The sequence below is a fragment of the Polistes fuscatus genome, unplaced genomic scaffold, assembly GCF_010416935.1.
Source record: "Polistes fuscatus isolate 324 unplaced genomic scaffold, CU_Pfus_HIC Scaffold2, whole genome shotgun sequence".
Lineage (NCBI taxonomy): Eukaryota > Metazoa > Arthropoda > Insecta > Hymenoptera > Vespidae > Polistes > Polistes fuscatus.
The window spans coordinates 2,392,894-2,419,458 of record NW_025113096.1 but is presented as its reverse complement, the minus strand read 5'-3'; the positions used below and the strand labels follow the sequence as shown (position 1 = coordinate 2,419,458).

The 26,565-nt window shown below is 38.1% G+C and overlaps 1 protein-coding gene across 1 annotated transcript; it reads right to left on the bottom strand.

The window, feature by feature from the left end:
• Positions 1-6,047: 6,047 nt before the first annotated feature.
• On the bottom strand, positions 6,048-9,379 carry LOC122517132. Its single transcript, XM_043635516.1, has 2 exons — positions 8,312-9,379; positions 6,048-6,496 (listed from the first exon to the last, which is right to left on the bottom strand). The coding sequence occupies exons 1-2, from the start codon at positions 9,377-9,379 to the stop codon at positions 6,470-6,472; spliced, it is 1,095 nt and encodes a 364-aa protein (XP_043491451.1). The 3' UTR covers positions 6,048-6,469.
• Between the last annotated feature and the right edge of the window lie 17,186 nt (positions 9,380-26,565).

Here is a 26,565-nt window from a genome sequence, read left to right as displayed (position 1 = left end):
AAGAGGAGAAACAGAGACAGAGACAGAAAGAGAGAGAGAGAGAGAGAGAGAAAGAAGGAAAAGGTACCGAAAGGTAGAGGGAACGAGAGATAAAGTAAAACTGCGAGACTGGCTGGAACTGGAAACGAAGCGGAACCGCGCGCGTGTTACGTGAGACCAAAGAGAAAAAAAAATATAAAGATAGAGATAGAGGGGAAGATAAAGAGAGAGAGAGAGAGAGAGAGGCAGAATGAGAGGTAGGGCAGATGGCAGATGCACGTTGGTTTCTAATGGAAATTAAATAAAACGAGAATCGAATGAACTGTAACCAAAATTGTGTTCGCCTGATGGAAAACAAAGAGCTAAGAGAGAAAATGAGAGAAAGAAAGGAGATGGTTTGAAGCGAGTGGTGAGACGAAAAGGAAGAGTGGAGAGAGATACAAGAAGTGTCTCGTAGAAGGTACGAGTTTGCGAGGATAAGTCTACTACGTGTGGTTCGAAGAGAAGGAAAGAAAAGAAAAGAAAAGATAAAAGAAGAAAAGGAAAGAAAAAGAGAGCCGGCTACCCTGCCAGCCGGAGAAATACGTATCCAGTTAGTTTTACACCGTGGCTCCAATTGATTCGAAATCGATTGTCGTTCGAACGATTTTCAATTGATCGATTAGGGGGTGGGTGCTCGCTCGAAAAGGACGCATCGACCCTCCGTCCTCGTATAGAGAACCCTGCGGGAGGACTTACTTTAAGCCCACGCCAATTGCATCTCGTTTTTTACGCTCGCTTCTTTCCACGTACCTTTCTCTTTCTCTTTCCCTTTCTCTCTTTTTCTCTTTGTCTATATTTTCTATCTTTTTCTCTTTTCCTTTTCTCGCTTGAGTTCATTTTTCAGATTCGAGTCTCTTTGTTTTTTCTCCCTTCGTTCTTTTACTTGCTTGACGAGGTTACGATCATTTCGTTCAAGTCGTGTACAATTCCCATAAAACTACCAACCCCTTTCTTTACATAGTTTTCTCGTTAGGCTCATAAAACCACGTTCTATCGTAAACGTTATAAATAATTTTTAATGATTATAGGATTGTTCGTAAATATGTTGAAACAATTATCTCGTTATTGGAAAACCTTGTATCAGTACAGCCGGTGCACCTATCGAAACTTTTGTCTGAAATTCTTATATTTCTCTTGCGAACACACGGATCTCGCTACGGATCGGAACGAATTTTCCTAATCGATAAACATTCGGTACATATAGTCTGTCTGCGTTCGACTCGTGCATTGGAGGAAGATAAAGGCGGAGTATGCGGAAAGGGGTTGGATCGTATACGGGAAAGGGGTTGTTTATTACGCACAGTGCAACAGGAAACGTTGGGCGAGCCGACAGTCGCTCTCATCATTAAACGGCCACGTCCGGTCTGCTGTGATCCATGTTAATTAAATCAGTCAATGTGTATATATGTACATATACAAGTATTTATATACTATACCAATCTATAGACAGTGTGAGTTACCCAATGCAAACTATAGCAATCACGAGCGACTAGTTATCGCAAGGAATCGTAAGTCAGGACACCCGAAACTTCGCTTCGATGAACAATAAACGATTAATTTAACATTCGATATTGGAAACCTTGGCAGAGTAGATCTTGCGCATTCGTTTACAATTATCCAATGTCTCTACTATCCTCGAAAATCGATACTTCTTGCAAAGATTGATATCAAATAGATTTAAACGTTAAAATATAAATAATATAAAAGCAAAGTGATATTTGTTTTTTATTTAAAGATATCTTTTTGTGTTACCTTGAAATGAACACTAATACTTTTGAAACTCGAGTCTTGAAATTGCCAAAAGGATAAAGAATTGATTTGACAATTAATAATAGTAAAAAGACACTTAACGAGCTAGTAATTTAAGGAGAACGAATAGAACAAACACGCATACATATATACTTACACATATATACTTACATACATTCTCATAGAGAATTTTCGACGATAAACGTAAAGCAGTATCTGTACTCACAGCCTTACAAGACAACTTGCCAAGAACAAAAGACAAAGGCATGGAAAAGGGAGAAATAGCGAAGGTAGTATGGTGATGGTGGTGGCAATGGTGAAGCCGACAACGAAGGGACTAGGCGAAGGCCGGAAATAATGAAAGGGTGTTTATCCAGAATTAGGTCCTCACTGGCAGAGCAACTCCCGTGGTACCCCCATAGTCCATCGTTCGCTCATTCAGACAAATTAGCCCGGCAGCGATCCTTTGTAGTTTCGCGATTCAAAGCGCGTGTTACTTTCTCCGCTCGCATTCGTGTTGGCAGAGCTCTTCAACACTTCATTTGGACAGACCTCGGTTCTTCGCCAAAAGAATATAAAGGACAGCCCCTCAGTACCCCGTTCGTTTCCTCTTTTTCTTTTTATTTCTCTATCTCTTTCTCTTCTATCGAATGTAGAAGAGACTAGTTCTCTTCCTTTATTTTCTTTTTTGCTTTCCCTTGTACATAAAACTATCTATGTCGAATCACCGTTTTTACTGAACGATCGCCTTTTAGTAACATCTCATGTAAGTGACAAATAAAATGGGACAATGAAAACCTGCACAATTTTACATTTTTATGTTAAAATTCTACTCATTATTAAATAATGTATTTATTTAGCTTAAAAAAATGAATGATAAAGGTAATACTCGTATTGTCACGTGGAAAATAATTAATTAATACATATTTACAATGTTTGCCTTTAAAATTGTACATCATTATGTTTATTTGATTTTTTCTTAAAAATTATTTATATAGTGTGTCGAGGACGAAGAAAATTTAGAAATAAAGACATTAATATACCTTAATTACATATTTAATCAGTTTCATTTGAAAGCTTTATTAATAATAAGTGAATTAAACAAATACGAAAATAATGTACAAAAAACTTCCGTCACTAAAACTCGTACGTGTTGGTATAATTGTAAAAATAGAATGAATGCTTGATTTTTTCACGTTTAACAATCGGTTATTCTTTGTTTTTACTGTTATTTCAATGATTTTTAGTATCAAAATCAGTTTCATAACAATTAAAGTCAAAAGAATACAATAAATATTTGTTTAAAAAATACATATCTACTAATATACTTGTAATATTAAACAATTTCGATCTCCTATTTTATTAGATAAAAATTTTCAATTTAAAATTACGACTGGTTAGAAACGTTAAAGCAATTGTATTTTAGTTGAAACAATCTTAAATATTAATAAAGAACATTAGAGTATTAGACATACCTTAAATGATTATTAATTGATCAAAGGAAACGTATATTACCGTCCTCTTCGAAATACACTGTTCGACTGGCTCGTTGTCGTCTATGAAAGTGCTTTTATTGATTATTGTTTGTACGAATTTTCAAAGGTTACGTATGTATAACGAAAATAATATTCCTAGTAAATAGAATTTTAACCGACTTTCATAGAGGACAATGAGCATATCTAACAGTGGATATCGAAGAGGACGATAAATCTAGCTTATAATCTGTGCTTTTAGACTATTTAATCGTTTTAGTGCCTGGGGTTTTTAAAAATCCGTGACGGATTATGCAGCGCGATAGCAATTCGTTCATTTATCTGCGAGTAATGCTGAATCGTCTATAAACAAAATGCATCTCGCAATAACTATCGATTGATGTATCTTATAAATACAAATACACACACGCAACTAAACTAGATACTTCCATGAATTTCGTTCAACTATCGATCAACTCTCAAGTTCTATCTCATTCTCTTTCTCTCCCCTTACCACTATGCTTTCTCTCTTTTCATGTCGTTTCATAAAATTTTATCGTTATCGAAGCCTAAGAAGTTTCACTCGAAAAATATTATTTTTTAAACATACATATCTATGTATATACCTACTAGATTTGTTTCTCTCTCTTTTTTCTACGTTTCATTGTGTTTTTCTTGGTATCGTTTTTTTTTCTTCGTTGCCACCAACAGTACATTATCGTCGTGCCTGTAACGAGGATGAAACTGGAGGCTGATAAACGAGGATGCTCGTATTGTACCAGCTGCGAGAGGAAAAACAGATGGTGGGATGAAACGATAGACAGCTTCTACGGAATGAAAGAGAGAGAGAGAGAGAAGGGGTGGAGGGGGAAAGAGGGAAGGGAGGAAAAGAGCTGAAGAGGGCTGTAAAAGCCGGCCGGAGGATAAGAGAAATTGGAGAACAGAAGCTAGGAGGTAACGCAATGAGAAAAAAGAAAACGGGAGGGAGGAAGAGATAAAGAGAAAAATAAAGATATAGAAGCTGAGGATAAAACCGTAAGAATCTACCTGGTATTTTCGTCGTATTTATTCGGTGCCGGCTGAATTTTGAAAGGAGCGGGATATTTCGAACGGAAGAGAATCGGCGGACGATAAATTCGACTAGTCGTAGAACGAAACGTGCCTCGCGTCGTTATCGTCCGGTCGTGCCGGTTAGCTTTTATCATCGGCAATGTGAGGATTTATATGACTCTTGATATATACCAAAATGTGGTAGGAAAATGGACTTCGCGCATGACCAATATTCGAATCAGCCTGTAGAATGAATAATTTAGGAAAAAAAGTGGTAGATATACTCTGATGGGAAAACGATCATTGCGCTCGCTAAAATTAATTCACTTTCCGAATAGCACGTAGATCGGAGGAGCGTTGTTTTGCGCGATAGGTAGGAAGTAGTAGGTACTATTACAACCGCTTACAACAAAGTTTCGTTCGACGCAATTACGAGAAAGAGAGAGAGAGAGTAAGAGAGAATAAGTGAAACCATGGGTTCGCTCGTAGTTACGCGAGGGATTGGAAATGTAATTACAGTTTGCACGTTTCTTAAGTCGCATATCGGGTTCAATAGTGATTTCGAGATCAGTGACTTACTTTTTTTTTTCTTTTATCTTAATCACCATGAACAAATTACATGAACGAAGAAAAAAGCTTCTCTTTTCGAAGATCATTCGCGTTTGCGCCTTCTCGGTTTCTTCGTTCCCATAATTCGTTTTGTTCTTTTCTTTAAAGACGGTTACGCGTGTTATTTGGCATAGTGCCGAGCACCGAGGAAATTCCTAAATAGATCCGTAAATAACATAAAGCGTGGAGAAAGAGAGAAAGAGAAAGAGAGAGAGAGAGCAAGCCAGCTTAATACCAGCGAATGGCTCGCGGTGATCCATTAATCTCGGGAATTAAAAGAAAATTAATTATAGTCGTTGCAACTTGAGTGGGCTCTTGTGATGGACGATGAGAAAAACGCTCGGATGGCAAGCCAACGAGAAAGAATCTGAAAGATACGAGAATAGGATTGTATTTGCCAAAATTCCTCCAACACGGAGTCCTCCGGCGATTGGATTAAGCTTATTATAAGGAGGTGAAGAGGTGTATTAGAATAAAATAAAACACGTGGTTGAGCCAATAAGTGCAATGCTTTATTGGCTCGTCAGGGAAAAGGCCTTGCGGCAAAAAACCCTGTTGTTATCAGTACAATGGACGACGATGGATAACGGACATAGTCCGTGATCACTTCTCGTCACGATTACCCGGCGGTAATCAAGTTGAAAGAAATAGAAATTATATCTCTCACCGTTAATTATCGCCTCTACTTCGCTCGTATTTGTAATATCTGTAAGATACTTTCGTTTAATAGATAAACTCCTTGTCTTTCTATCGTATTTATAATATCTGTAAGATATATTCGCTTAACAGATAAACTCCTTGTCTTTCTATCGTATTTATAATATCTGTAAGATATATTCGCTTAACAGATAAACTCCTTGTCTTTCTATACTCCTCTCGTGGTGTCCAGCGGTTGAATAGAATGCGTGTCTTTCGTATTGTGCCCTCGTAGGCGTCCAGCGGTTGAATAGAATGCGTGTCTTTCGTATTGTGCCCTCGTAGGCGTCCAGCGGTTGAATAGAATGCGTGTCTTTCGTATTGTGCCCTCGTAGGCGTCCAGCGGTTGAATAGAATGCGTGTCTTTCGTATTGTGCCCTGCAGGGCGCCCTCACTCGAAGGTCGAGTGGTGGGGGTTATAGCTGCTAGTTACTAGTAACTCTCTATCGATTTAGTGTGCGCATAGTAATCTCGTATTTTGGTTATAATCGATTTTCGGCTATGATCGATTCCGATCGTACATACTCCCCCCGTTGAGAGGGTACCGATCAATAATATTCTTATTCGAGTAAGTGTATCGTGATGTCTTACGCTAAAGTTTACAAAGTTTGGTCGTAGATTGTTTGATAGAATTGCATATCGCTGGCCAGGCGATCTAATCGTCTTGTACGTACAAGAATGATATTTGTGAATTTATCTGAGGTGTCGAGTTTGCAGTTAACATATACAACAGAGTACATTTAAAATTATTGAATAAAATATAAACAATCGCTGCGTTTGATTGTTTTCTCGTATGGTTTTTACGGTTTCGATTCGAGTCTCCTTATCGGTTGTAGAGTGTGCATCCAGGAAATTCCCGCTGTCGTCTCACTTTAAGTATCATTGGAAATGGTTTGCCACTAAAAAATATGTTGGAGTTAGTGTTATGGAATCGTTGAGGTTGTAAGTTTAATATTGTTTTGATTTCAATCGTTCGTGTAATTAATTCTTCATAAGTGAACAAAGTTGTTATGCGACTTATTTGGGATGGTGTTTGATAGATGAATGATAGTTTCCGCAGCCATCCTAGCTGGGATGAAAGCGGAGGATTGATATGTCGAATATTTCTCCTACCTGTTATGAAGTTGTGTATTTTCGTTTGCATTTAACAGAGTTGATTAAGTTTACAATTCTTTTTATTGATAACTTATTTCGTTGAAATTAATATCGTTATCATATCGTATAAATGGTGGTCCGAATATCGGTGTGGGTATTTTAAATGATGAAATTGGTCATTGAGGTTGCGAAATGGTACAGATGTTAGACATTTCTTCTGGAAAGTTAATTTCGCGTTTCTTAATCGGTCCCCAACTGATATCAAATCTAATTCATTGATAACCGCTCCCCCCGAATCGGTTAATCTTTCCCTTTCGGCGCAAATTTATTCGTCTTGGACTAATTTTTAATACACGTCCTATTTTTTCCGCGGTCAAGTCTTCTCTCCTATACGAATGCGTCTTAACCCTTTGAGTGCTATAGTCAAATGTATATTTTCGGCAATTATTTCTATTGTGTTGTCTGTAGAAGACGGCAAAGAAGGAATGATACACCATCTGAACGTAAAAAAATATGACGTCGGATTATATGTTGATAATTGTTTGAGATTTATCGTATGCAAATGAGATATTGGGTTGACTATTATTTTCTTCAATATCAATGTGTTAAATGTTAATTTCGTAAAAATATGTACTGAAGCCTTTCCATGATTCTATAATCCTTTTTATGATTCGTTTAAATTTCTGGTTGTGAATATCCAAATATATTATAATTATCAAATTACAGTGATTTCAAATTCTAGCAGGTGAATAAACAATATATATTGAAAATAAAAAATGTTTCATTCAATGCCGAATAGATAATGAAATATCAACTAGATGGTCTTCTATATTATAATGTGTTATTCATCGTAGACGAGATCTATACTGTTCGAGAAAGTATTCTGTACTCAAAGGGTCAATCCATCCTCTGCACCGTGTTATAGTTTTCAAAGTCGCGTATAGTTAAAAACTGCAGAAACATGTTCTCTGGTTCGATCTCGCGATTTCCGACAAAATATGATGTTTCGTAACTCTTTCGCGAAGATATATCGGCGTGATTGTATAGGTTAGATGTTCGTTATAAAGTTATTTATGTGCAAATCTCTAATTAGAATTTCGGCTTTGAACGTGTGATTGGCGCTTCCGTCTTTCGCGAACTGTTTTAAGTTCCGGATGATGATAAAAGATACTGATGCTGCACCGGATGTGATCGAGTTGAGTTCAATGTATGTATCCGTCCGTTATGAGATCGTAATAAATGCTCTACCAATGTATCCTGTATGATGTGCTCGACTAGTAATGTACTATTAAGAAAGATTCCGTTTATATCTATTGTCTCAAAGTTCTATCACCTCTTTTAAATGCAGTACGTCGCGATTATAAGTAATGGATTCGGTGTATCTAGCGTGACGACGCGGATTATAGGAGTTAGTTTTGTGGATTCGAGGTTGGTTGGGATGCCGACGCGAGTGTTTCCTGTTTTGAAGATGTGGAGTCACACGTCGAAGGTATGTTCTTATTATCGGTTCGGTGTAAGGATGTGTGATGTGGTTGATGACATATTCGACAATTCGATGATATGCATGCACCTCGATGCTTTCGCAAACAGTTTTGACATATTTTATAATTTCGAATTACCTCCCATTTGTTGGTTATCGTCATGTCGTTATATTTAGGACAGCGGTACAACGGGTGTTCAACTCGTTCGCAAAGGATGCAGGTGTGCGATGTACTAATGGGGGCCGAATGCGTAAGATAAGTGTCCTGCCGTTTTCGCGATTGTAATGTGTTCGTTTGGATATGTTTACGTTTTTCGCGGGGTTCGTCCTTAATATCCGTCGTTAGCTTCTCTGAAGCACTATATCGGTGGTCTATTTCCTTTAAAAATTTATAAAGTTCCTTACGAGTAGGGTAATCGTCCGAATTAAGTTGTCGATCCCATTCTTCCCGAACGCGACGAGGTAAAAAGCGCTCGATAACGCGCACTGTTAGGGCATGAGGCTCGTTAAACGAATCAATCATGTTGAGATATGCCTCCGTATCTCTTATGAGTTTTTGAATCCCTCTTGCCGAATCATCCTCGGAGTGTGTTAAATCCAGAATCGCGTCGAGAAGTCTTGCTAGCAGTACGCGTTTTCTATCGTATTTTTCTAATAATGCTTCCCACGCGAGTTTGTAATTCGACCCGTCCCCTGAATATAGTGTAATCACTTCGAGTGCACGGCCCTGCAATGCATTTCGAAGATAGGCGTGTTTTTCTAGATCGGATATGTCGGTCCGCGCGTCTATCAGAGTTAAAAAACCTTTCTTAAATTCTAACCATTTTTCTAATCTTCCATCAAATTTAGGTATCTCAATTCGTTTTAATTTAATCGGTCGTTCGGTCGTACTTGTCTGATTTGAAATTATGCTGCCATCGTTCGGGATGTTAGCCGCGGATGTTCTCCTTTTCTTAATTGTAGATCCGATTGAATGATATCGGTTAAAAAGATCTTCTAAATCGTCAAATTCCTCGTCCTCTTCGGGGCCTAAATCTATGCACTCTCGATGCGATCGTTCGTATTCGTTTATTTGTTCAGTAAGACGTTCATAACGATCTACTAATTCGTCCGTATCTGAATTCTCTTTCCTGACTAAGTTTTCTAAATAAGTTAATCGGCCCTTCAAAATCTTTCGTTCCCGTCTAAGACGTTTTACCGATTCCATTTTGTCTCGACGTTAATTATCTTACTTTTCGAAGATGGATTAATATAAATTATGTTGAGTGCGAAGATTTTAATATATAAATTTTTTGTTATGATGCGTCGGGTTTCCGATTACGCGGTTACGGTCCTGAGCTGTGAGTTGGTAAAGGGGGGTGGTAAGTTTACCGAACGTAGGGTCTTACTGACGTCACGATTTCTTTGTCGCCTAATCTTATGTTTGAACAAGTGTACCGTTGCTGAGCGATGTAACCGTCGAAACTATTCTCGCCCTTTGTCCGTGAACAAAGCGATTTTCAAATTCTATTAATATACGTTACTTCGGTTAAAATTTGAAGTGGATTCGAATGAGTTGTTTCCGATTTTAATATACCAATTTAGTAAGAAAGATGAGAAAAATAATAAAATTTATATTAGAAATTACGAACTTCTACGGGGTTCGAAGACGTAATTTCCTATAGAATATTTATAATATTTAAAGTGGATACGCATAAACGTATGCACAAATGATGCAATCTACTTATCTCCTTTTCGAATCCTTTGTGATGACTAGCTCGTCGTGGCAGCGTGTATGTTCAGGAACTAGATTTTCTCAGTGGCGATTTCGTATACGCAGCTTCACTCAACCAGGAATCAGAAATTCACACCTCACAGGAGGCACCAAAATGTATTTGCCAAAATTCCTCCAACACGGAGTCCTCCGGCGATTGGATTAAGCTTATTATAAGGAGGTGAAGAGGTGTATTAGAATAAAATAAAACACGTGGTTGAGCCAATAAGTGCAATGCTTTATTGGCTCGTCAGGGAAAAGGCCTTGCGGCAAAAAACCCTGTTGTTATCAGTACAATGGACGACGATGGATAACGGACATAGTCCGTGATCACTTCTCGTCACGATTACCCGGCGGTAATCAAGTTGAAAGAAATAGAAATTATATCTCTCACCGTTAATTATCGCCTCTACTTCGCTCGTATTTGTAATATCTGTAAGATACTTTCGTTTAATAGATAAACTCCTTGTCTTTCTATCGTATTTATAATATCTGTAAGATATATTCGCTTAACAGATAAACTCCTTGTCTTTCTATCGTATTTATAATATCTGTAAGATATATTCGCTTAACAGATAAACTCCTTGTCTTTCTATACTCCTCTCGTGGTGTCCAGCGGTTGAATAGAATGCGTGTCTTTCGTATTGTGCCCTCGTAGGCGTCCAGCGGTTGAATAGAATGCGTGTCTTTCGTATTGTGCCCTCGTAGGCGTCCAGCGGTTGAATAGAATGCGTGTCTTTCGTATTGTGCCCTCGTAGGCGTCCAGCGGTTGAATAGAATGCGTGTCTTTCGTATTGTGCCCTGCAGGGCGCCCTCACTCGAAGGTCGAGTGGTGGGGGTTATAGCTGCTAGTTACTAGTAACTCTCTATCGATTTAGTGTGCGCATAGTAATCTCGTATTTTGGTTATAATCGATTTTCGGCTATGATCGATTCCGATCGTACAAGGATAATGCTCGAGTAAACAAATATTACCTATCTACCTTTTTGCATTTAAAGAGATCTAAACGTAACACTCATACTTCATTCGACCTACTTATCGTTGAAGAAAGATTTATCTAAACGATGCATCGCGTTTGCCTTGTAATAACGAAAAACAACGTACAACGAGTAGTACAGAAAAAAGAGAAGAGAGTTTCTTGCAGAAAAAAGAAAGAGAGTGTAATCGTTCAAACGATTTATAAATAACGATATATTATATTAACAAATCTACTTGACAGATAAAATCATTTGAAGTATTTCTTAATCAACGCCGTTTTAAGAATGATCGAAATTTTCACGGATATTTAAATCGACGTATCGAATAGAACGAACACGAATCTATCCGGGATGGCGAGGCATCTCTCTTTCGTTCATCCCTGCTACCCTCTTTCTAGCTTCGTCGGGACAAGTTAAATATTCAGTGGCGGCGGGTTAAGGATTCAGGAAGGGTGTACAACCCTCTCCCTTCCTCCCTCTTCGTTGTCGCTCGACTCGCGCGCCACGTCCCGTATAAAGGAACACGAAAATCCGTTCGCCGTGAATTACAGCGACGGGCCGTCCCATTTGTTATCCAAGCCACCCCTGATTCCCGGTAATTAACTATCAATTCGTTGGATCGAGATTCGGACTGATAATGTCCTCGTGCGAGAAGGTCTTGCCCTTCAAAAACCGATCGGTTTCTCCTCTTTCCACCGTTTTCCCATCGATTTCTTTTCCTTGATTTCTTGGATTATATCAAGTCCATTGTTTATCGTTTCGTAATAAATGGCGGAAAAACGAGATAATCGTTCTCCCGACAGGAAATTTTTTTTATCCGCTCTACCGAAGCGTTTCGTGCAACAAGAGCGATTATTTGTCGAACGTAAATAATAAAATCATCGAGAGAACGTTCTCGTATATATCGGAAAATTGAGATGTATTGCGGTTTATTGAACGTAATATGCAATATTTGCTTACACGTTACGAATTTACTAAGTGGTTTCGTAATCGATTGATCAAAATTCAAAAGCGTATTTCGTATTTACTTTTTAAATTCGAGATATTATTTACCGAATTTAGTAAGAAAATGAATAACAGTTATCGCGAAAACACAAATAATTTTTTGTTGTTTAATTAAATCAAAAAAAATATGGAAAATTCGTATATAACGTTGAATTCTTTTATTATGATTATCGAAAGTAAGAATGACTCGAGTTTATGCGATCGAACGATCAAGAAATCAACTTTCACGATCTTTTTAGAAACAAAACTTTTGCGTTCTTGAGAATGTTCTTATTAACTGGCTGCATCTATCACAGTCGACGGAATGGATGAGACAGTGCGGACCTACCGCTGCCACATTATTTTTTTCCTTTTTTCAAATATTTGTCTCTATCCAGGAAGTAAAAAAGAAAGAAGAGAAGACAGAAAAAGAGAAAGGGTTGATAGTAAGCGGATGGTAGGGTAGAAAGGTATCAGCCGTTTATTAAAAAAGAACCCTTTAGTTAGAGACAGCAGGCGTCTTTGTTCCACCGTCTTCTTTTCGTGACAATACGCGATCATTAAGAATTGCCATTTTAAATGGAATTAAACTAGGGGAAGATATTATATTTAAATAATATCTGCTTCCTTTTTTTTTCTTTAAATTTATATAAAGCGAAAATTTTTTAAAAGTTAACCAATTTGCGTTAAAAACGTTCATCTATATCTAATAGTACTTAAATAAGACTAAAAGGACGTCTGACGTACCCGAACACTTATAGGAAGTCTCTAGAGGATCGAGTCATAACAAACAGCGTACGAAGGGAAGATCATGGAATGAGAAGAGGGGGCAGAAAGGAGGGAGGTGATAGGTGGATAAGGTCGCACAAGCGTCTCTCGATGTCTTGGCTAGTCCGAAGAAGCCATTATCCGTGCGGCCGAACGGCGTACCGTGCTTAACTCGGAGCCGTTCTTCGGTGACCTCAATAGCTTTTCCTCTCGAAGCTTCCACGTGTAGGTTAATCCCAAAGGACCTCTCGGTACTGTGGCGACGTTACCGAGAGAAACAGGGTGGGGAAGAGACAGTCTAGGGAAGACAAGGTGCTTGCTAGGTGTATCCCGCGAAGTGGGTATCTATTAAGAAAGAGGTAAAGGGTAAGAAGAGGGAGAGAGTGGTACCTTCTAAAACTTGTAGCTACTAGCTAGGAAGGAACTTTGTGTGAAATGCGCCTTGAGCACATCCTGCCGCGTCTACTTCATCCTGCCTTCCATATTAACGGTCCTTCCTTCATCTTCCTTATTCTCGCGCCAACTTTCTCCTTCCTGAGAATGCAAGAAATCTTACCTTATCCCTCCTTCTTCTTGTTCTTCCTTCTTTATTCTCATTCCCTAAGAACCTTTTGATGCGTCTTTAGAATCTTAGAATTATTCCCTTTAAAGAGATGTCTATCAAATAAGTTCTGTGTTCTATGTTTCAGATCTAATGCGCAAAATCTTAATGATAATAATTACTATTTTATGCAATTACATTATTATGAAAAAGTGAACTTTACCACCACTCATAGAAAAATATATATATGTATATTCGAGTTCATACGAAATATTAATTTTATTTAAAAGATAGTTTTTGTATGAATATTTGAAAATGGGTCTTGTTCTTTCGTTGATCCAAGTAACGTTATATTAAACTTCTCGTTGAGGAACAAGGAATGGTCTCGGTTGATCCTCGTCACTAGTCAGTCGACTTTCTCCGAAACAACGGTTTGCGCACCCTACCGTACGTTTAATTCAATTAAGAAGCCAGGGATTTCTCCGTGAATTTCGTATGCCGGCCGCGAAGTGCAGCCGGTTGGACAGAAGCCTAATTTCTCGACCATTCTCTGGCGAGTGGTTAGCTCGTTTCCGCCTACGACTGCGAAGAGATCGAGGACGGACGAGCGATGTTTGTCGAAATCAAGCAATCAACCCCACCGAGAGAACAGCACGGAAAGCATGAAGAACGAGAAAGAGATAGAAAGAGAGGAAGAGAGAGAGAGAGAGAAGAGAAAAAGGGGGAGAAAAAAAGAGAAAGAGAATGGAGAAATTATTTCTGGCAGTGCTTGTAAAAATTAAACTGTCCACTCTCTCTCTCTCTAGTCAGCCATAGCAGCTTGTTCCTCTTTACTCTCTCTTTCTCTTTCTCTCTCCCCTCACCTATTAGTTCTCGAGGTGGAGTTGAGGCCAAGAGGAAAGTCCAGAGCCACTTTGCTCCACCGAGTTATCCAACAGTTTGTGTCCCCAATGCAATAATAGTTCATTTTGGTTGCACGTACAATCGCGGTCTTCTCCGTATGCTTTTCCGTATCCTACCATTTACCATTTCAACCCCTTCTCCTTTTCCCTTTCTTCTCTTCTCTTTTCTTCTTTTTGTATTTATATACTATTATAAGCAATTAATATCTCTATTTGGAATTGTCTCCAAGTACTACAAGACTATAATTAGTTGGATAGTTGAGTGAACCCAAGTAGCTTTAGTTCTCTATAGATCTAGAATTGTAAGATTAACAAACTATAAATTAGGTTTTAATGAGAAAATTCTGAAGGAATATTACTTTGTAACTATGTCGGTGCTCGTAAATACTCCAAAGTTCATAGACATGAAATATAAACAGAACACTGCAACAACTATGGGAGAAACTGTGATAGCTTATCTTCGTTTACGAAAGACATGAACGCGAAGAAACGATTCTATAGAAAATCATTTACCTGCTTTCCTTTCCCGTATTATTATATGATCTTTTCGTGACATTTTTATCGACTCGCTAAAAGAAAAACGAAAAGTTGAAACTTCGAAACCTTCATAAAAGAGAGATCGAGAATATTGCGATTGAATTTTTCTACAAACTTTTGACCTGACCTATTGAAAATATGAAGAAAGAGAGCGCGTGCTTAGGTCCACGTTTCATAAAGAGTTACAAGCTGAATTGTCGCGTGACAATTTCATGAGCTTCTAATACTCATTTTCTCTTTCTCTCTATTTCTTTTTCTTATTTGTCCTTTTTCTTTCTTAATTTTACTGAAAAGATTAATGCAAGCCAAGCTTTATTGTCTTGCATAGTTAAATTAAAAGAAAAAATTTATGTTTACTCTCAGAGGATCGTTCTAGGTGATGTTTATTGCCTCGTAAATAATAAGGTAAAATTTGAAAACGTCCGAGGCAGCACTCTTAACCTCCTGGTACAATTAAGATAAAGACTTCGTTGGAAGTATTTAAATTGTTAAAGTAAATAGTACGTAATAATAGATACACCCGTGTTAGTTAGAACCGAATTATACGCAAATACGGGCTAGCCGTAAATCTCGACGAGCGTTTCCCTATCAATAGGGTATATATATATATGTGTGTACGTGTGCATACGTACTATCTGAATATATCTATCTATCCTGCGAGCGTGTAAAAAAGTGAGGAAAAGACAAAAAGCTTTGCGAGAGACGAGTATTTATCTTTCGTTTCGGTAATTCGCAGTTTTAACTAGGGTTTCAACATGCATCCTACTGCCAAATTGCCCCGCGACTTTTCCGTCCGCATTTCGACGCTGCAAATTGTGAGTAAACACGCGCGACAATCGCTGTTTTTGTATTTTATTTTTTTTTTTCCTTTTTTTTTTTTTTCTTTTTTTAATCCAAAGCCTCTCTCTTTCTTTCTTCATCTCTGTTTACGAATGTCGCGCATGCCTCTTTCTTTTTTTAACCGAAGCAACGATAAAATTGCGTCGGACTGCGTACGAGATCCAACGAGCCGATTCTTTCATTGCGGTCTCGCTTACGATACCGACCGGCCACGCGTAAAGTCGTACACGCGCCCAGTGCATCAGCCGAACCGACAAATCGTATTTGCCTTTGGCACGGCAAATATCACCGTGACGGTAAATATCCGTTAATCGAAACTCGGCAAGCAAACAGTAAACAATCGGTGATACGACGAGCGAGACGGTAATGCCGGTACGCGTATTAATATAAAAGAGAGAAAAAAAAAAAACGAAAGAAAGATAAAGAGAGAGAGATAAAGTCTAGAATTCTTCGCATTCGTCGTTTGTAAGAGGATTTCGACATTCAAAAAATCGAGAATTTAAATCGAGAGAGTTTCTTCGTTTTAAGGAGCGCGCCTAACACAGCACACTTTCAGGATATTCGTGGGAGAGAAATAGATAAAGAAAAAAAGAAAGAGAGAGAGAGAGAAAAGATGCCTACACGTGGAACGTAATACAACCGGCTCGCTTAGTTTCACGAGTCATTTGTTCGTGAAAGAGTGGGAGTGCTTTGTATGCCACAGGATTCGCATAATGTGCGTGTGACAGGTTGCCGTTTAGGCGAATGACCCTATTTACCCATCTGCCATGGTAGAAGCTGAGAGTCATCTCCGGTCTATCGTAAATGAAAAATAAAGAGAGGGAGAAAGAAAGAATGGAAAAAAGGATACGTCGAAGAGAAGTAGAAGGAAAATGAAAGGCACGAGTAGTTGATAGAGAGGGAGAAGAGAGAGAAAAAATGCATCTACGACGGGGTAGTTAACTTGATTAATCGCATATTTATGTATCAGGCCACTTTACCGAACCGGTAGCTTTCTTCTTAAGCTCGGCTACGGATACCTCCGGCCTTTTCTTAGCCCAGCTCTCTTCCATGCTACACTCTAAAGGGAGTAAAGGGAGCTCTGCCCCGCCTCGTTTTAACGTTGAAATAATGCAGGCGAAATAAGGTCGACTAAAATGTTTAGAGAACTAAGCGCGCGGCGCCGTCCCTTAAATCACCGCCCGACGACGTCGACTGTCTCCCCCTTTTTTCCTTTTCTTTTCTCTTTTTCTTTTCTGGACTTCTTCTTGTATTGCACCCTCGACGTTCCCTTTTCTCTCTCTCTCTCTCTCTTTCTCTCTTTTTCCTCATTTTCTTTCTTTCCTTCTCTCTAGTTCTCTCGACTCTTCGCTTGCTCCGTTTTTCATTTTTACTTTATCTAACCACTCTTCCATTCTCATTCTGTCTATCTCCCTTTTTCTCTATGTATATATGTTAGTGTGCGAATGTGTATATATATAAATCTACTTACATCTACTACTTTGACTTCACTCACGACGAAAGCTCCGAACTTTAAAAAGCTGCGCCGAGTTTGGTACACGCTCTTCTCGCTTTCTCTCTCTTTCTCCTATTTTCTATCTTTTTCCCTTTGTATCTCATTTCCTCGTCCATGGGGCATTAGCGGGCGGATTCGAAAATTAATTAAGGTTCTTCGGCGACGGAGTTTCGCAACAGAACCTTACCGTTAACGGACTTTTCGTCGTCATTGACTGGATCGAAATTTTATTTCCTGTCGTTTCCATCTGAAACTTTTCAAGAGTATTTCTCTCTCTATCTCTCTTTCTCTATCTCTCTTTCGCTTTTTACTTACAAGAGTCAAATTTATCATTTCAATGAAACACATTTGAAATGAAAATTTTCGAAAGGAGCGTAAGATATTAATGTATATATCATTTCTACTGAGTAGAAATCGTCAAGTTTTAAATATTTAGCTACATCGGGTTAGCCTTTATATCCTTTACTCGTATATCGCAAATGAGGCTCGCACGTATAACGAAGTTTACCGTAATTCCGGTGCTGTAGATGAAAGGACAGAGATACGACGTAAAGTCGTAAAAGGATAACTGCGGTAGAAGAACGGCGTATAACGGCGTATAACGGCTGTGTCGCCTGCAATATTTAACAATAAGACATTACGGGAAAACGTCGCTTCTTGTTTAACTTCATGGCCGCCTTCACGAGCCAATAAAAACGCGTGTCGCTTCAACGTTTCTAACGGTCACGAAAAGCGTTCGTTTCTGTAGTTCTCTTCTGATATAACGACTTTTGAAATTCTTTAATGACTCTATCTCGGAACGATGATTCAACTTTGGGATCTCTAAACGATACGTCCGAATACTTTGATACGTTTCTTTTGAATAATTCAAAACAACGACAATTATACTTATACTTGTAATTTCGATCTGGATTATATTTGATTCCTTACCTTTTTATTTGTGATTACATAAGCTTTCCTAACATCGTCGTTCCTTTTAACGTCGTATCAAAATTCTCTGTGTATGTGTATTCAATTAAATGTTCTATTTAATTCATTAAATTGTGAATATTTCATTGTATTTATTTAATTTCAATGGGAACACGATTTTAAGCTAATAAACATTTACATACTTGATACTTTTCACTTGATCTGATACGGAAAGTCGAAATCATCTTGGTTTATAGAATTTCTTGAATGCCCTTTCGAAAAAGGGATTCCACGGGAGATTACGAAGACACTTTTGGGACAGGCAGAATCATCGTACTGCTTCCTAAAGCTTTCGAGAATATCCGCGGAAAAGAGATTCCATTGAGAAGTAGGAAGATGAATGTAGTAGATTGCAGTGTGCGGCACGCGTCGCTTAGCGTGAATTCCAGGAAAAACGAAGAAAGAAGAGAATAAGATCGGATGGCAAAGGAATCGTTTAGGATTCCACGCGGTATCTTTCGCCTTCGCTTTCCTACTTTCTTCCATTCAATCGAAGAAAACACTCTTGTCACAGCTCGACGGATTTGCAGAAAACTTTTCAACTTTAATATCCTATCATATTAACTTTTTCTTTATATTTATCTAATACTTTTTCTGTGCGTGTGTTGTATATATATGTTACCGGCAAAGTTTGAGATCCGGCATTATATAGAATACCTGAGCATTCTGTATAATATGTGTATGATGTATATAAATACATCTCCGATTCATTTCGAATATCACGTCTCTCATTATTTTTTCAGAATAACATTTGTATTTTTAAGGAATGCTCGTCATTTATATAATAGACCATTTCTCATATTTTGCCTAAATAACATTTGTCATTCTATAGAATGCTTAAATATTATATACACTGCCCAGGGAAAGTATGTAATAATTCTCATACTTCATTTGTGTCTAAAAACGCCGGACATTATATACAATGCCTAGGTATTCTATAGAATGCCGATTTTTTTATACCTTGCTTGTAACATATATATCTCAAGGAAAAAGAAAGAAACAAAAAATATTTTCTTTCTCTAAAGCAAACGTCTACTAAAGACCTTATTACAATTCTTTTCATATAAAAATAGAACGTAGAAATATTTCTACGTTACTGTCAATGCATTTCTTCTAGCCCAAAATCATTTATCGATCACAATTCACGGAAGTATCGCGAATCGATTCGTTCTCGAATTCGCGAAGGTAAAACTCTCCTGTGCCTATTATCGACATTGTGCTTGAAAGTACCTACACATTTTCCAACGCGAAGAAACTTCCTGATTTTGAAGTCGAATGGATAGAAGGCAAGCGTCTAGCTGCACTTGACGTATACACCATGTCTTCTGACGTAATTTTCGCATATGTGCTTGAGATGCACTCAAGCCGACAGTCAACCTCTAGCTATTTAGAATCGTCGAGCTTGCTTTTGCTTATGAATTCCGAGCTTGCGGTGCAAATAAAAATGTCACTAATGTCGTTATCATTTCTTAAGCGCTATTCTTCAAAAAATAATTTATTAAATCTTATCTTCTCGTATATGCAATTATTATCCAGTAGTTTTCTAAAGAAGTAAGCTTCGTAGAAGAAAAGACGTTTCTTCCGCGATCTTCCCATCTCTTTTCGTCTAACTTCGTAAAAATATCTAATTTAAATGCAGCTATGTAAAGGACACTCATAAAAAAAGAGAAGGAGGAGGGAGAGAGAGAGAAGGAGGTAGGGGGGGGGAAGACAAGAACGGCCGTCGCATAAATCTACATTTTACTTGTAAATCATCGTTGAATATAAACGACTGCATCTGAATATTACTTCGTTGGAAATAACTCGTCGACAAAGTGGCTTCCCGATAGCTACACCTCGGGAAATCACTTTTAATGATTTTTCCAAACGCTCCCAAGAGCTTCCAATATCGCGCGTTACTTCGACGCTTGGAAGGTATAAATACGATACATCAATATATAATGTGTAAAAGCATCGATATAATAATTCAAAGGTTTCGATTGGCGATGGTTCTGTACATTAACGTTTCGATGCATAGCCATCCGCTTAAAAAATGATCGATTGCATTAAGAGATTTCTGGTTAAACTAACAAATATTTTAGCTTTATTGTGAGCGAGCCTGTTTATGCGTAAAATGGACAGCTGCATGTGTAATGAATTGTTTGCGTAGTTGGTATATCGCCGTGTGTTGGAAATTTTGGCACAATATATTTTATGCATTAGAAAAGTTACCACTGGAACAGCGTATACTCGCGTTACGAATTATCGAATATTATTACGAATTATATATTATATTAATATAAAATATAGTCAGGAAAAATTATAAATAATTATTTTTATTTCTCGATGCGCATTAATTACCATCTTACATTATTTCATATAAATTTAATAATACTCACATTATTCAGTTCGATCGAATAATGCTAACGTAACACAACCTACTTTTATTTATTTTAATTAAAAATAAATCTAAGTAAGCGTAACTGTTAAGTACCGCCTAACCGACGATTGCATTAAAACAAATTATTTAAGTTGTAGCAATTTCGTGGCTCCCCGATGGCTAATATTCGGATAATGGAACGAGGTGCCTTCTCGTTTCGAATCGACGTAGAAAGAGGGAGCAAAGGTGATGGTGCTACGGTAATAGGACTAAATCGAAGGAGAACACCAACTCGGAAATTGTGATCTCAGTCACAATAGAGGGTGGTAATTGATAAAAGAGAATTAAATAATCTAAGGATAAATTTGCGAGATGACAAATTTCAAAGACATTTGTATTAAATGAATTATATTTAATGATACTTAAGCAGAATTTATTAAGAATCATGAATGAGAAAACTACGAAAGCTTCGGAGTAGAAAACGCAATATATTCGTTTAAGATATAACAATGTGCAGTGAGGAATAGAAAAGACTAAGAAGAGAGGGAGGGAGAGAAAGAGAGAAAGAGAGAGAGAGAGATGCAAGAGTCATCTCTTTTTCTAACTCTCCCGTTGGTGCCTCTATGGATACAATTTGCCGAATCTCTCTTCAGTTATCGCGTAAAAGAGTGAGAAAGAGAGAGAAAGAGATAAAGATAGAAATAGTAAGAAGAAGAAAGACGAAGGAAGCCGAGAAGCTCTAGTAGGTATACTTGACTTAATTTTCATTCAGGGCATTCCGCAACGGCAGGAATTTCGAGCCATTAAGCACTCGCTATCTTTCGGCCACCCCCGTTCCACCCTCGGTGCCTTACTTCCACCCTCTTCGCTTCGACGTTCGCCGTGCGTAACGCAAAGGGTGCTCCTATAACCGCGGACTACGTGGCAGTTAGACTATACCAGGCTCGCGGAAGACTTCTTCCTTCAAAGACTCCCCCGTTCCTACAGTTACTACTTCCCTCCCCTTCCTCCTTCTTCACGGCCCTCCACAAATCCTACCTACTACCTTGGCACCCCCCCATCTCGTGTCAGAATTATTCTGTATAATTATATTCGTTTCGGAATGACACCCTCGGGGCTCGAAATTGAAATTGAGCTCTCTTGGCATCGCTACGAGGATAGAAAGAGAAATAGAGAGAGAGAGAGAGAGAGAGAGAGATGAGATCTTACAGGAAGAAAGAAAGAAAGAAGAAAACGATGAGAAACTCTTCTCTTGCATCCCTCTCTCTTTCTCTCTCTCACTCTCTATCTCTTCTTCCCGACGAAAACGACAACGACAACGAAAACGACTAGGGTTTTCCATAGCCACGAGTTAAAGCTTCGTTCTTTGCCCTTAGCTCCTGTTTTTCCGCTTGCCCTGTCCCCAAATCCGCACGTCTTAATCTTCCCTGGAATTTCGTTACCCACTCTCCAACTATTCAAAGGATTTTCTCGTGAGGGATCGGACGCAACCTTATTGTATGTTCTTCACATTCTCGATGCTTATTTAAAAATTGGACGATCATTGTTAAATCTTTGTTTCAATATCGTTTTTCTTTATCGATAACTTCATAAATTTTGTTGGACGTGTTTGCTAGCTTGAGAATATTTAATGCCACCCAATTGACAAGGTATTTGATTTTTGTTTCGAAATAAAGCGAGTAATAATAAGTAATTTATTCGTTCTTCGATCGTTCGTTCGATAAAAGGTGTTGATGTGAAATATTTTTAAATAGAAAGAAAGGGAGAAAGAGAATGATCAGAAAAACGAGGCTCGATAAAGGAAAAAGGAACATGTATTTATAGATAGAAAAATAGTTGAAAGTAGAAAAGCGAGGGTCGAAGGCTGATTCAAGATCGTACCTTTTGAAACATATCGAAGGTTCCAGCAGACTTGTATCTTTTATTTTGAAAGTACGACTATCTGAGTGGTCAGTGAACCATTTACTCAACGCTTCAGAAAGATCTCCGGCCAGAGAAAACAACATGTACTCCTTGCTCAAAGGCTTTGCAAACTTTTTCCTATACTACTTCTCCCGTTTCTTTTTTCCCCTTATTTCTCTTTTTCTTTTTCTCGGTGGATTTCCTTTCAGTTTGTTTAGCCGCCCTCAGTTTCTTGCACACCCAAGTACCTTTACCACGCTTTACCTCCCAATTATTTAAGGCAGTTCGTAGGTTTGTGTTACGAAGCAACGATCGTCCATTCGAAGAAGCTTCTAGAGAAAACCGATAACGGCTAAGTGCGTATCCTTGTTAAAACTACGTGCCAGCAAAGCCTCCAATCTGGCCCGATTAAAATTACGAAATAATTGTCACGACTTTTCTAAAATATATACTTTTTGTTATAAGGAAAGAGAAAGGGAGAGAGAGGAGAGAGAGAGAAAGAGAGAGAGAGAGAAATTAAAGAGACAAAGATAAACCTTAAATGAATCTCGTTCGGTGATCAAAATAGCTTTCGAATCAGTGGCGCCAGGATGATCAGCAGAAATTAGCATAGGCAATTTGTATCTGACTATAAATAACGTGTTCAGCGTTATAATTTATGCGGAACGCCATGTCACCTATCGGAATCCACGCCGATCGTATTTGTGGTCGGAAAGAGATGAATAGTAGCTTAAACTCGTTGATCAAGAACAACGTAACCATTTGCAGGGGTTCGAATATTTTTATTGTTTTCTCCATAATCCTGGAGGGTACGAATTTATCAATAAACGGTCTACACGAGATTTCCAGTAGTAACAGATACTTCAACGATGTCAGTAATTAAACGATCATACGTTGCAAATGCAAATCGAATAATTTTACAACGATACATTTTGTTCAGACTGTGTATACGATGAATTTGCGATACGAGAGCGTATAATCGACGGTCAGCTGATAATGCTACCGCATTTCCTGGCGAAAGATATTCACCATTTTATGCGATCAGAATAAATAGCTTGTGCAGCGTGTTATGCATTTTATAAAACACAACTTTCTATATATTTACCCTGTAAATAAATGTTACGTTAAGAGATGCTCTTGTGACGTGAAAATCGATAAACCATATATTTAGTCAATAAAATTCCTATTATATGTTGGCTAACAAAATCAGAAAAGTCTCAATATCTTCGTGTATGAGACAAACCTATTTTCTTATCGAACAAATCGTTACGATATTATTAATACCAGTCAAGGTTTATGTATCCATCGTGGATCATCGTAATAATCACGGGTTGGATTTAATGAGACGATGAGCCGAATAAAAAAGGAAAAAAAAGGATAAAATATTCCGTAGATATCTACGGGTTGCAAAAAGCCAAGTAAATGTAAAATTAGTACGCTCGTGTCTCTCTCATTGACTCGCGTTTACGCGCAATCGATGCGTTTTGGCCGCTCCACGTCGAAACGGTATTTGTGTGCGGTCGTTACCGCGTAGGTACACGTCGCGTACATACAAGAAATACATATATTCCTGCCGTGTCATTGGAGTTAGAAAGAGAAAAAGAGAAAGAGAATATGAAAAAGGGGTGAGTTAGGGGAAAGTGGAAGAGAGAGAGAGAGAGAAAGAAAGGGAAATAGACAGAGGAAGAGAAGGCGAGTCCTCCGTCACGTACGAGTGGGATAGGTCCGTACGATATGCAGCCATTTGCATACATATAGGGTCATTATAAATATACCGACTCCCTACAGCCTGTCTCTCCATCGTCCAGCCCATCAGAAGCAGAGTCGCTCGCAAACTGTCCGATGGTTCCGCTTATCCGTTATTGTGCCACCATCGTCGCTAGCGTACCATCGGCATCTACGTTTTTACACACGCTATGAAGTAACAGATAAATTGTCTTACACGGGGATGTTAAATAAAAATAAAATCGGAGATCTTGTAAATTATTTAATCAATTTCACCATAAATGTCTTTTGAATTTAGTTAACGTTATCTAATAATATGATAATTAAAACATTTAATGACAATTTATTAATGACAATTTGATTAATTATATAAACGAAATGTTTAGATACACGGAATAGAATGGTAAAACGAAGAATTTTAATTGGTAGATTATCAAAAGAAAGAAGAAATTCGTAGGATATTTCTTTTCGGGAAAGAGTCAAGAAGACACTTCGTCTTTAGCTTCGACAAGCGCACGTAACGATGCCGAACGTTTCGAGTGACGCATGAAGCAAAATCTTAATGGTGAGTCTATTTTTTTTACGTAACGTTGTAGACTCTAGGGGTCGGATTAGAAAAGTGCGAGTAACCGAACGAACGAGAAGGTACACACAAGTAAAAATTCTGTGACGCTGGCCTGCGACTGTAATCTTCCAACTACTGGCGTTATATAATGCGAGCCTATGGTGCATCCTATTAACATATTTCCCGAGCACCACCGAGTAGTAAACTCTTTTTCACGTATACGCGAGCACGAAACGGTGCTATAAATGGTACGTTGATGGGTTTGCACGAGCGTCAACGTGAGACGCGAGTCGGAGTTAGGGGTAGGTAACGCATTACAAATGCTAATGGGAAGTGCATAGTAGATGTTCCGCATAGAATACATTACCGTCTCGCTCCTCAGTCATTAGCCGAGAAAGTACGAAACTCTAGAGTGTGAAATGTAACCGAAGAAGTGTCCGTGTATTTCAAAAAATCATTGCAAATGATTCCAAGGAGATGAATCTCTGAGGTCAGATCAGAAGATCTTATCAACGTTAACGCAATTCTCGATAATGATTTTCTCGATATATTCCGTCGATTCTCAACGCTAAAACAATGGTCCAATTAGAAGGACGAGGTTTTCTTCAACGTCGACAACCGCGAACAATTTTTAATTAGGAACCACGACAAAGTGAGAAGAAATAACGGGTAACTATCGATCCCTCGTCACCAAAACCACAGGCCACCGCTGCCTGTTTCAGTGCCCTCTTAGTCAACCAACAAACTCGACGAGGGAAAAATTAACTCGTAACCTGGGTGAGGGTAAAAATGCTAAAGGGGAATAACGTAAAGGACGTACTAGGTGCGAGGTATGCTTGCTTGTGAAAACACTGAAATAAAATACATGAATTTAATATCCTCTTAGATATAATAAAAAGAAAAAAAAAGAAAATAGAAAATAAGGAAAAATTCGTTCAAGGGAACGTATTATAAAGAGGGTAAAACAGAGGAGAGAAAGTAAAAAGGTAGAAGCAAGTAAAAGGTTTAGAGGAAAAAGAAATGTTAGAGGTGGGAAGGCATTTACCTACGTCTTTTTTCATAAGTTCTTTAGAATCCAGACTGCCAAGAAGTTCTTCGTATAGTTATTTCCAAGGAGGAGGCATAGAATATTATTCTTATTATTTCATTGAGCGCATACTTGTGTACTTCTACATAATACATATATATGCGTGGATATATTGTATATAGACCTATATATGTATATAAATCAAATATATGTGTGGGACGTATATAGACGTACGCATTTTTGAATACTTTGACTAAAATTGCAACTCGTAAATGCTCACTATTCTCCTCGCGTATAGAACACGTAACAATACATATGCAAATGCTTAATACATTACTTTCATAGTATCCCAAGGAAGTGTCACCAAAAGTTTCGACGTGGTCTGAGAAATTGCAGTAATTCGACGAGCGATCTTCCATTCTGCGAGAAGCTGTTAGTCACGCACCTTGAAATCGATGAAGTCAAGTCTAATGGAAATCGCATTATTAAACATGAATTTGATTATACGAAGAGCTTATCTATTGTTAATAAAAAAACAAATAACTATCAAATACATCAAGGTAACGCTTTATCCGTTAGACTGGAACTTCATTAATTGTCATCAAGAGAAAATATACCGTCGTTTTATAATTTATCCTATTACAATATCATGAAGCACGCTGAAGTAGTACAAGCTGTATAATTGCTCGTAATTATTTCATTCTTAATAGCTCATTTAAATGGACGTACGGCATTATGCTTCCCTATTCTACGAGGAACTTTGCTCTTACCCTTTCTCCAATATATCATTCTCAGGAGCAAAACAGCGAGATTCGTTGATACGTTTTTTATCGATTTCTTTAAACAAAAGATCTCTTTCTAGGTTTTGCTTTCTTTGTATCAGAATTTATTGATAATGAAGAAAATGAAAAGAACCCTATAAATAGAAAAAGAAAGGAAGAGATCCGAAGAGAAGCAGTATTAGAACTCAACTCGCGAGTAGACGCTTTGCGCGCCCTCGGTCTCTCTCTCTCGAGATCGTCCGACCTACCCTCTCTTCGAGCGCTTCG

What these genes read in the sequence shown, in the direction of transcription:
- LOC122517132 (XM_043635516.1), bottom strand. Translation starts at nt 9,379, where the DNA reads ATGGAATCGGTAAAACGTCTTAGACGGGAACGAAAGATTTTGAAGGGC. An exon ending in CGATAACCAACAAATGGGAG is followed by an intron (nt 6,497 to 8,311) that starts GTAATTCGAAAT and finishes CATATTTTTTAG; the next exon opens with TGGCAAACCATTTCCAATGA.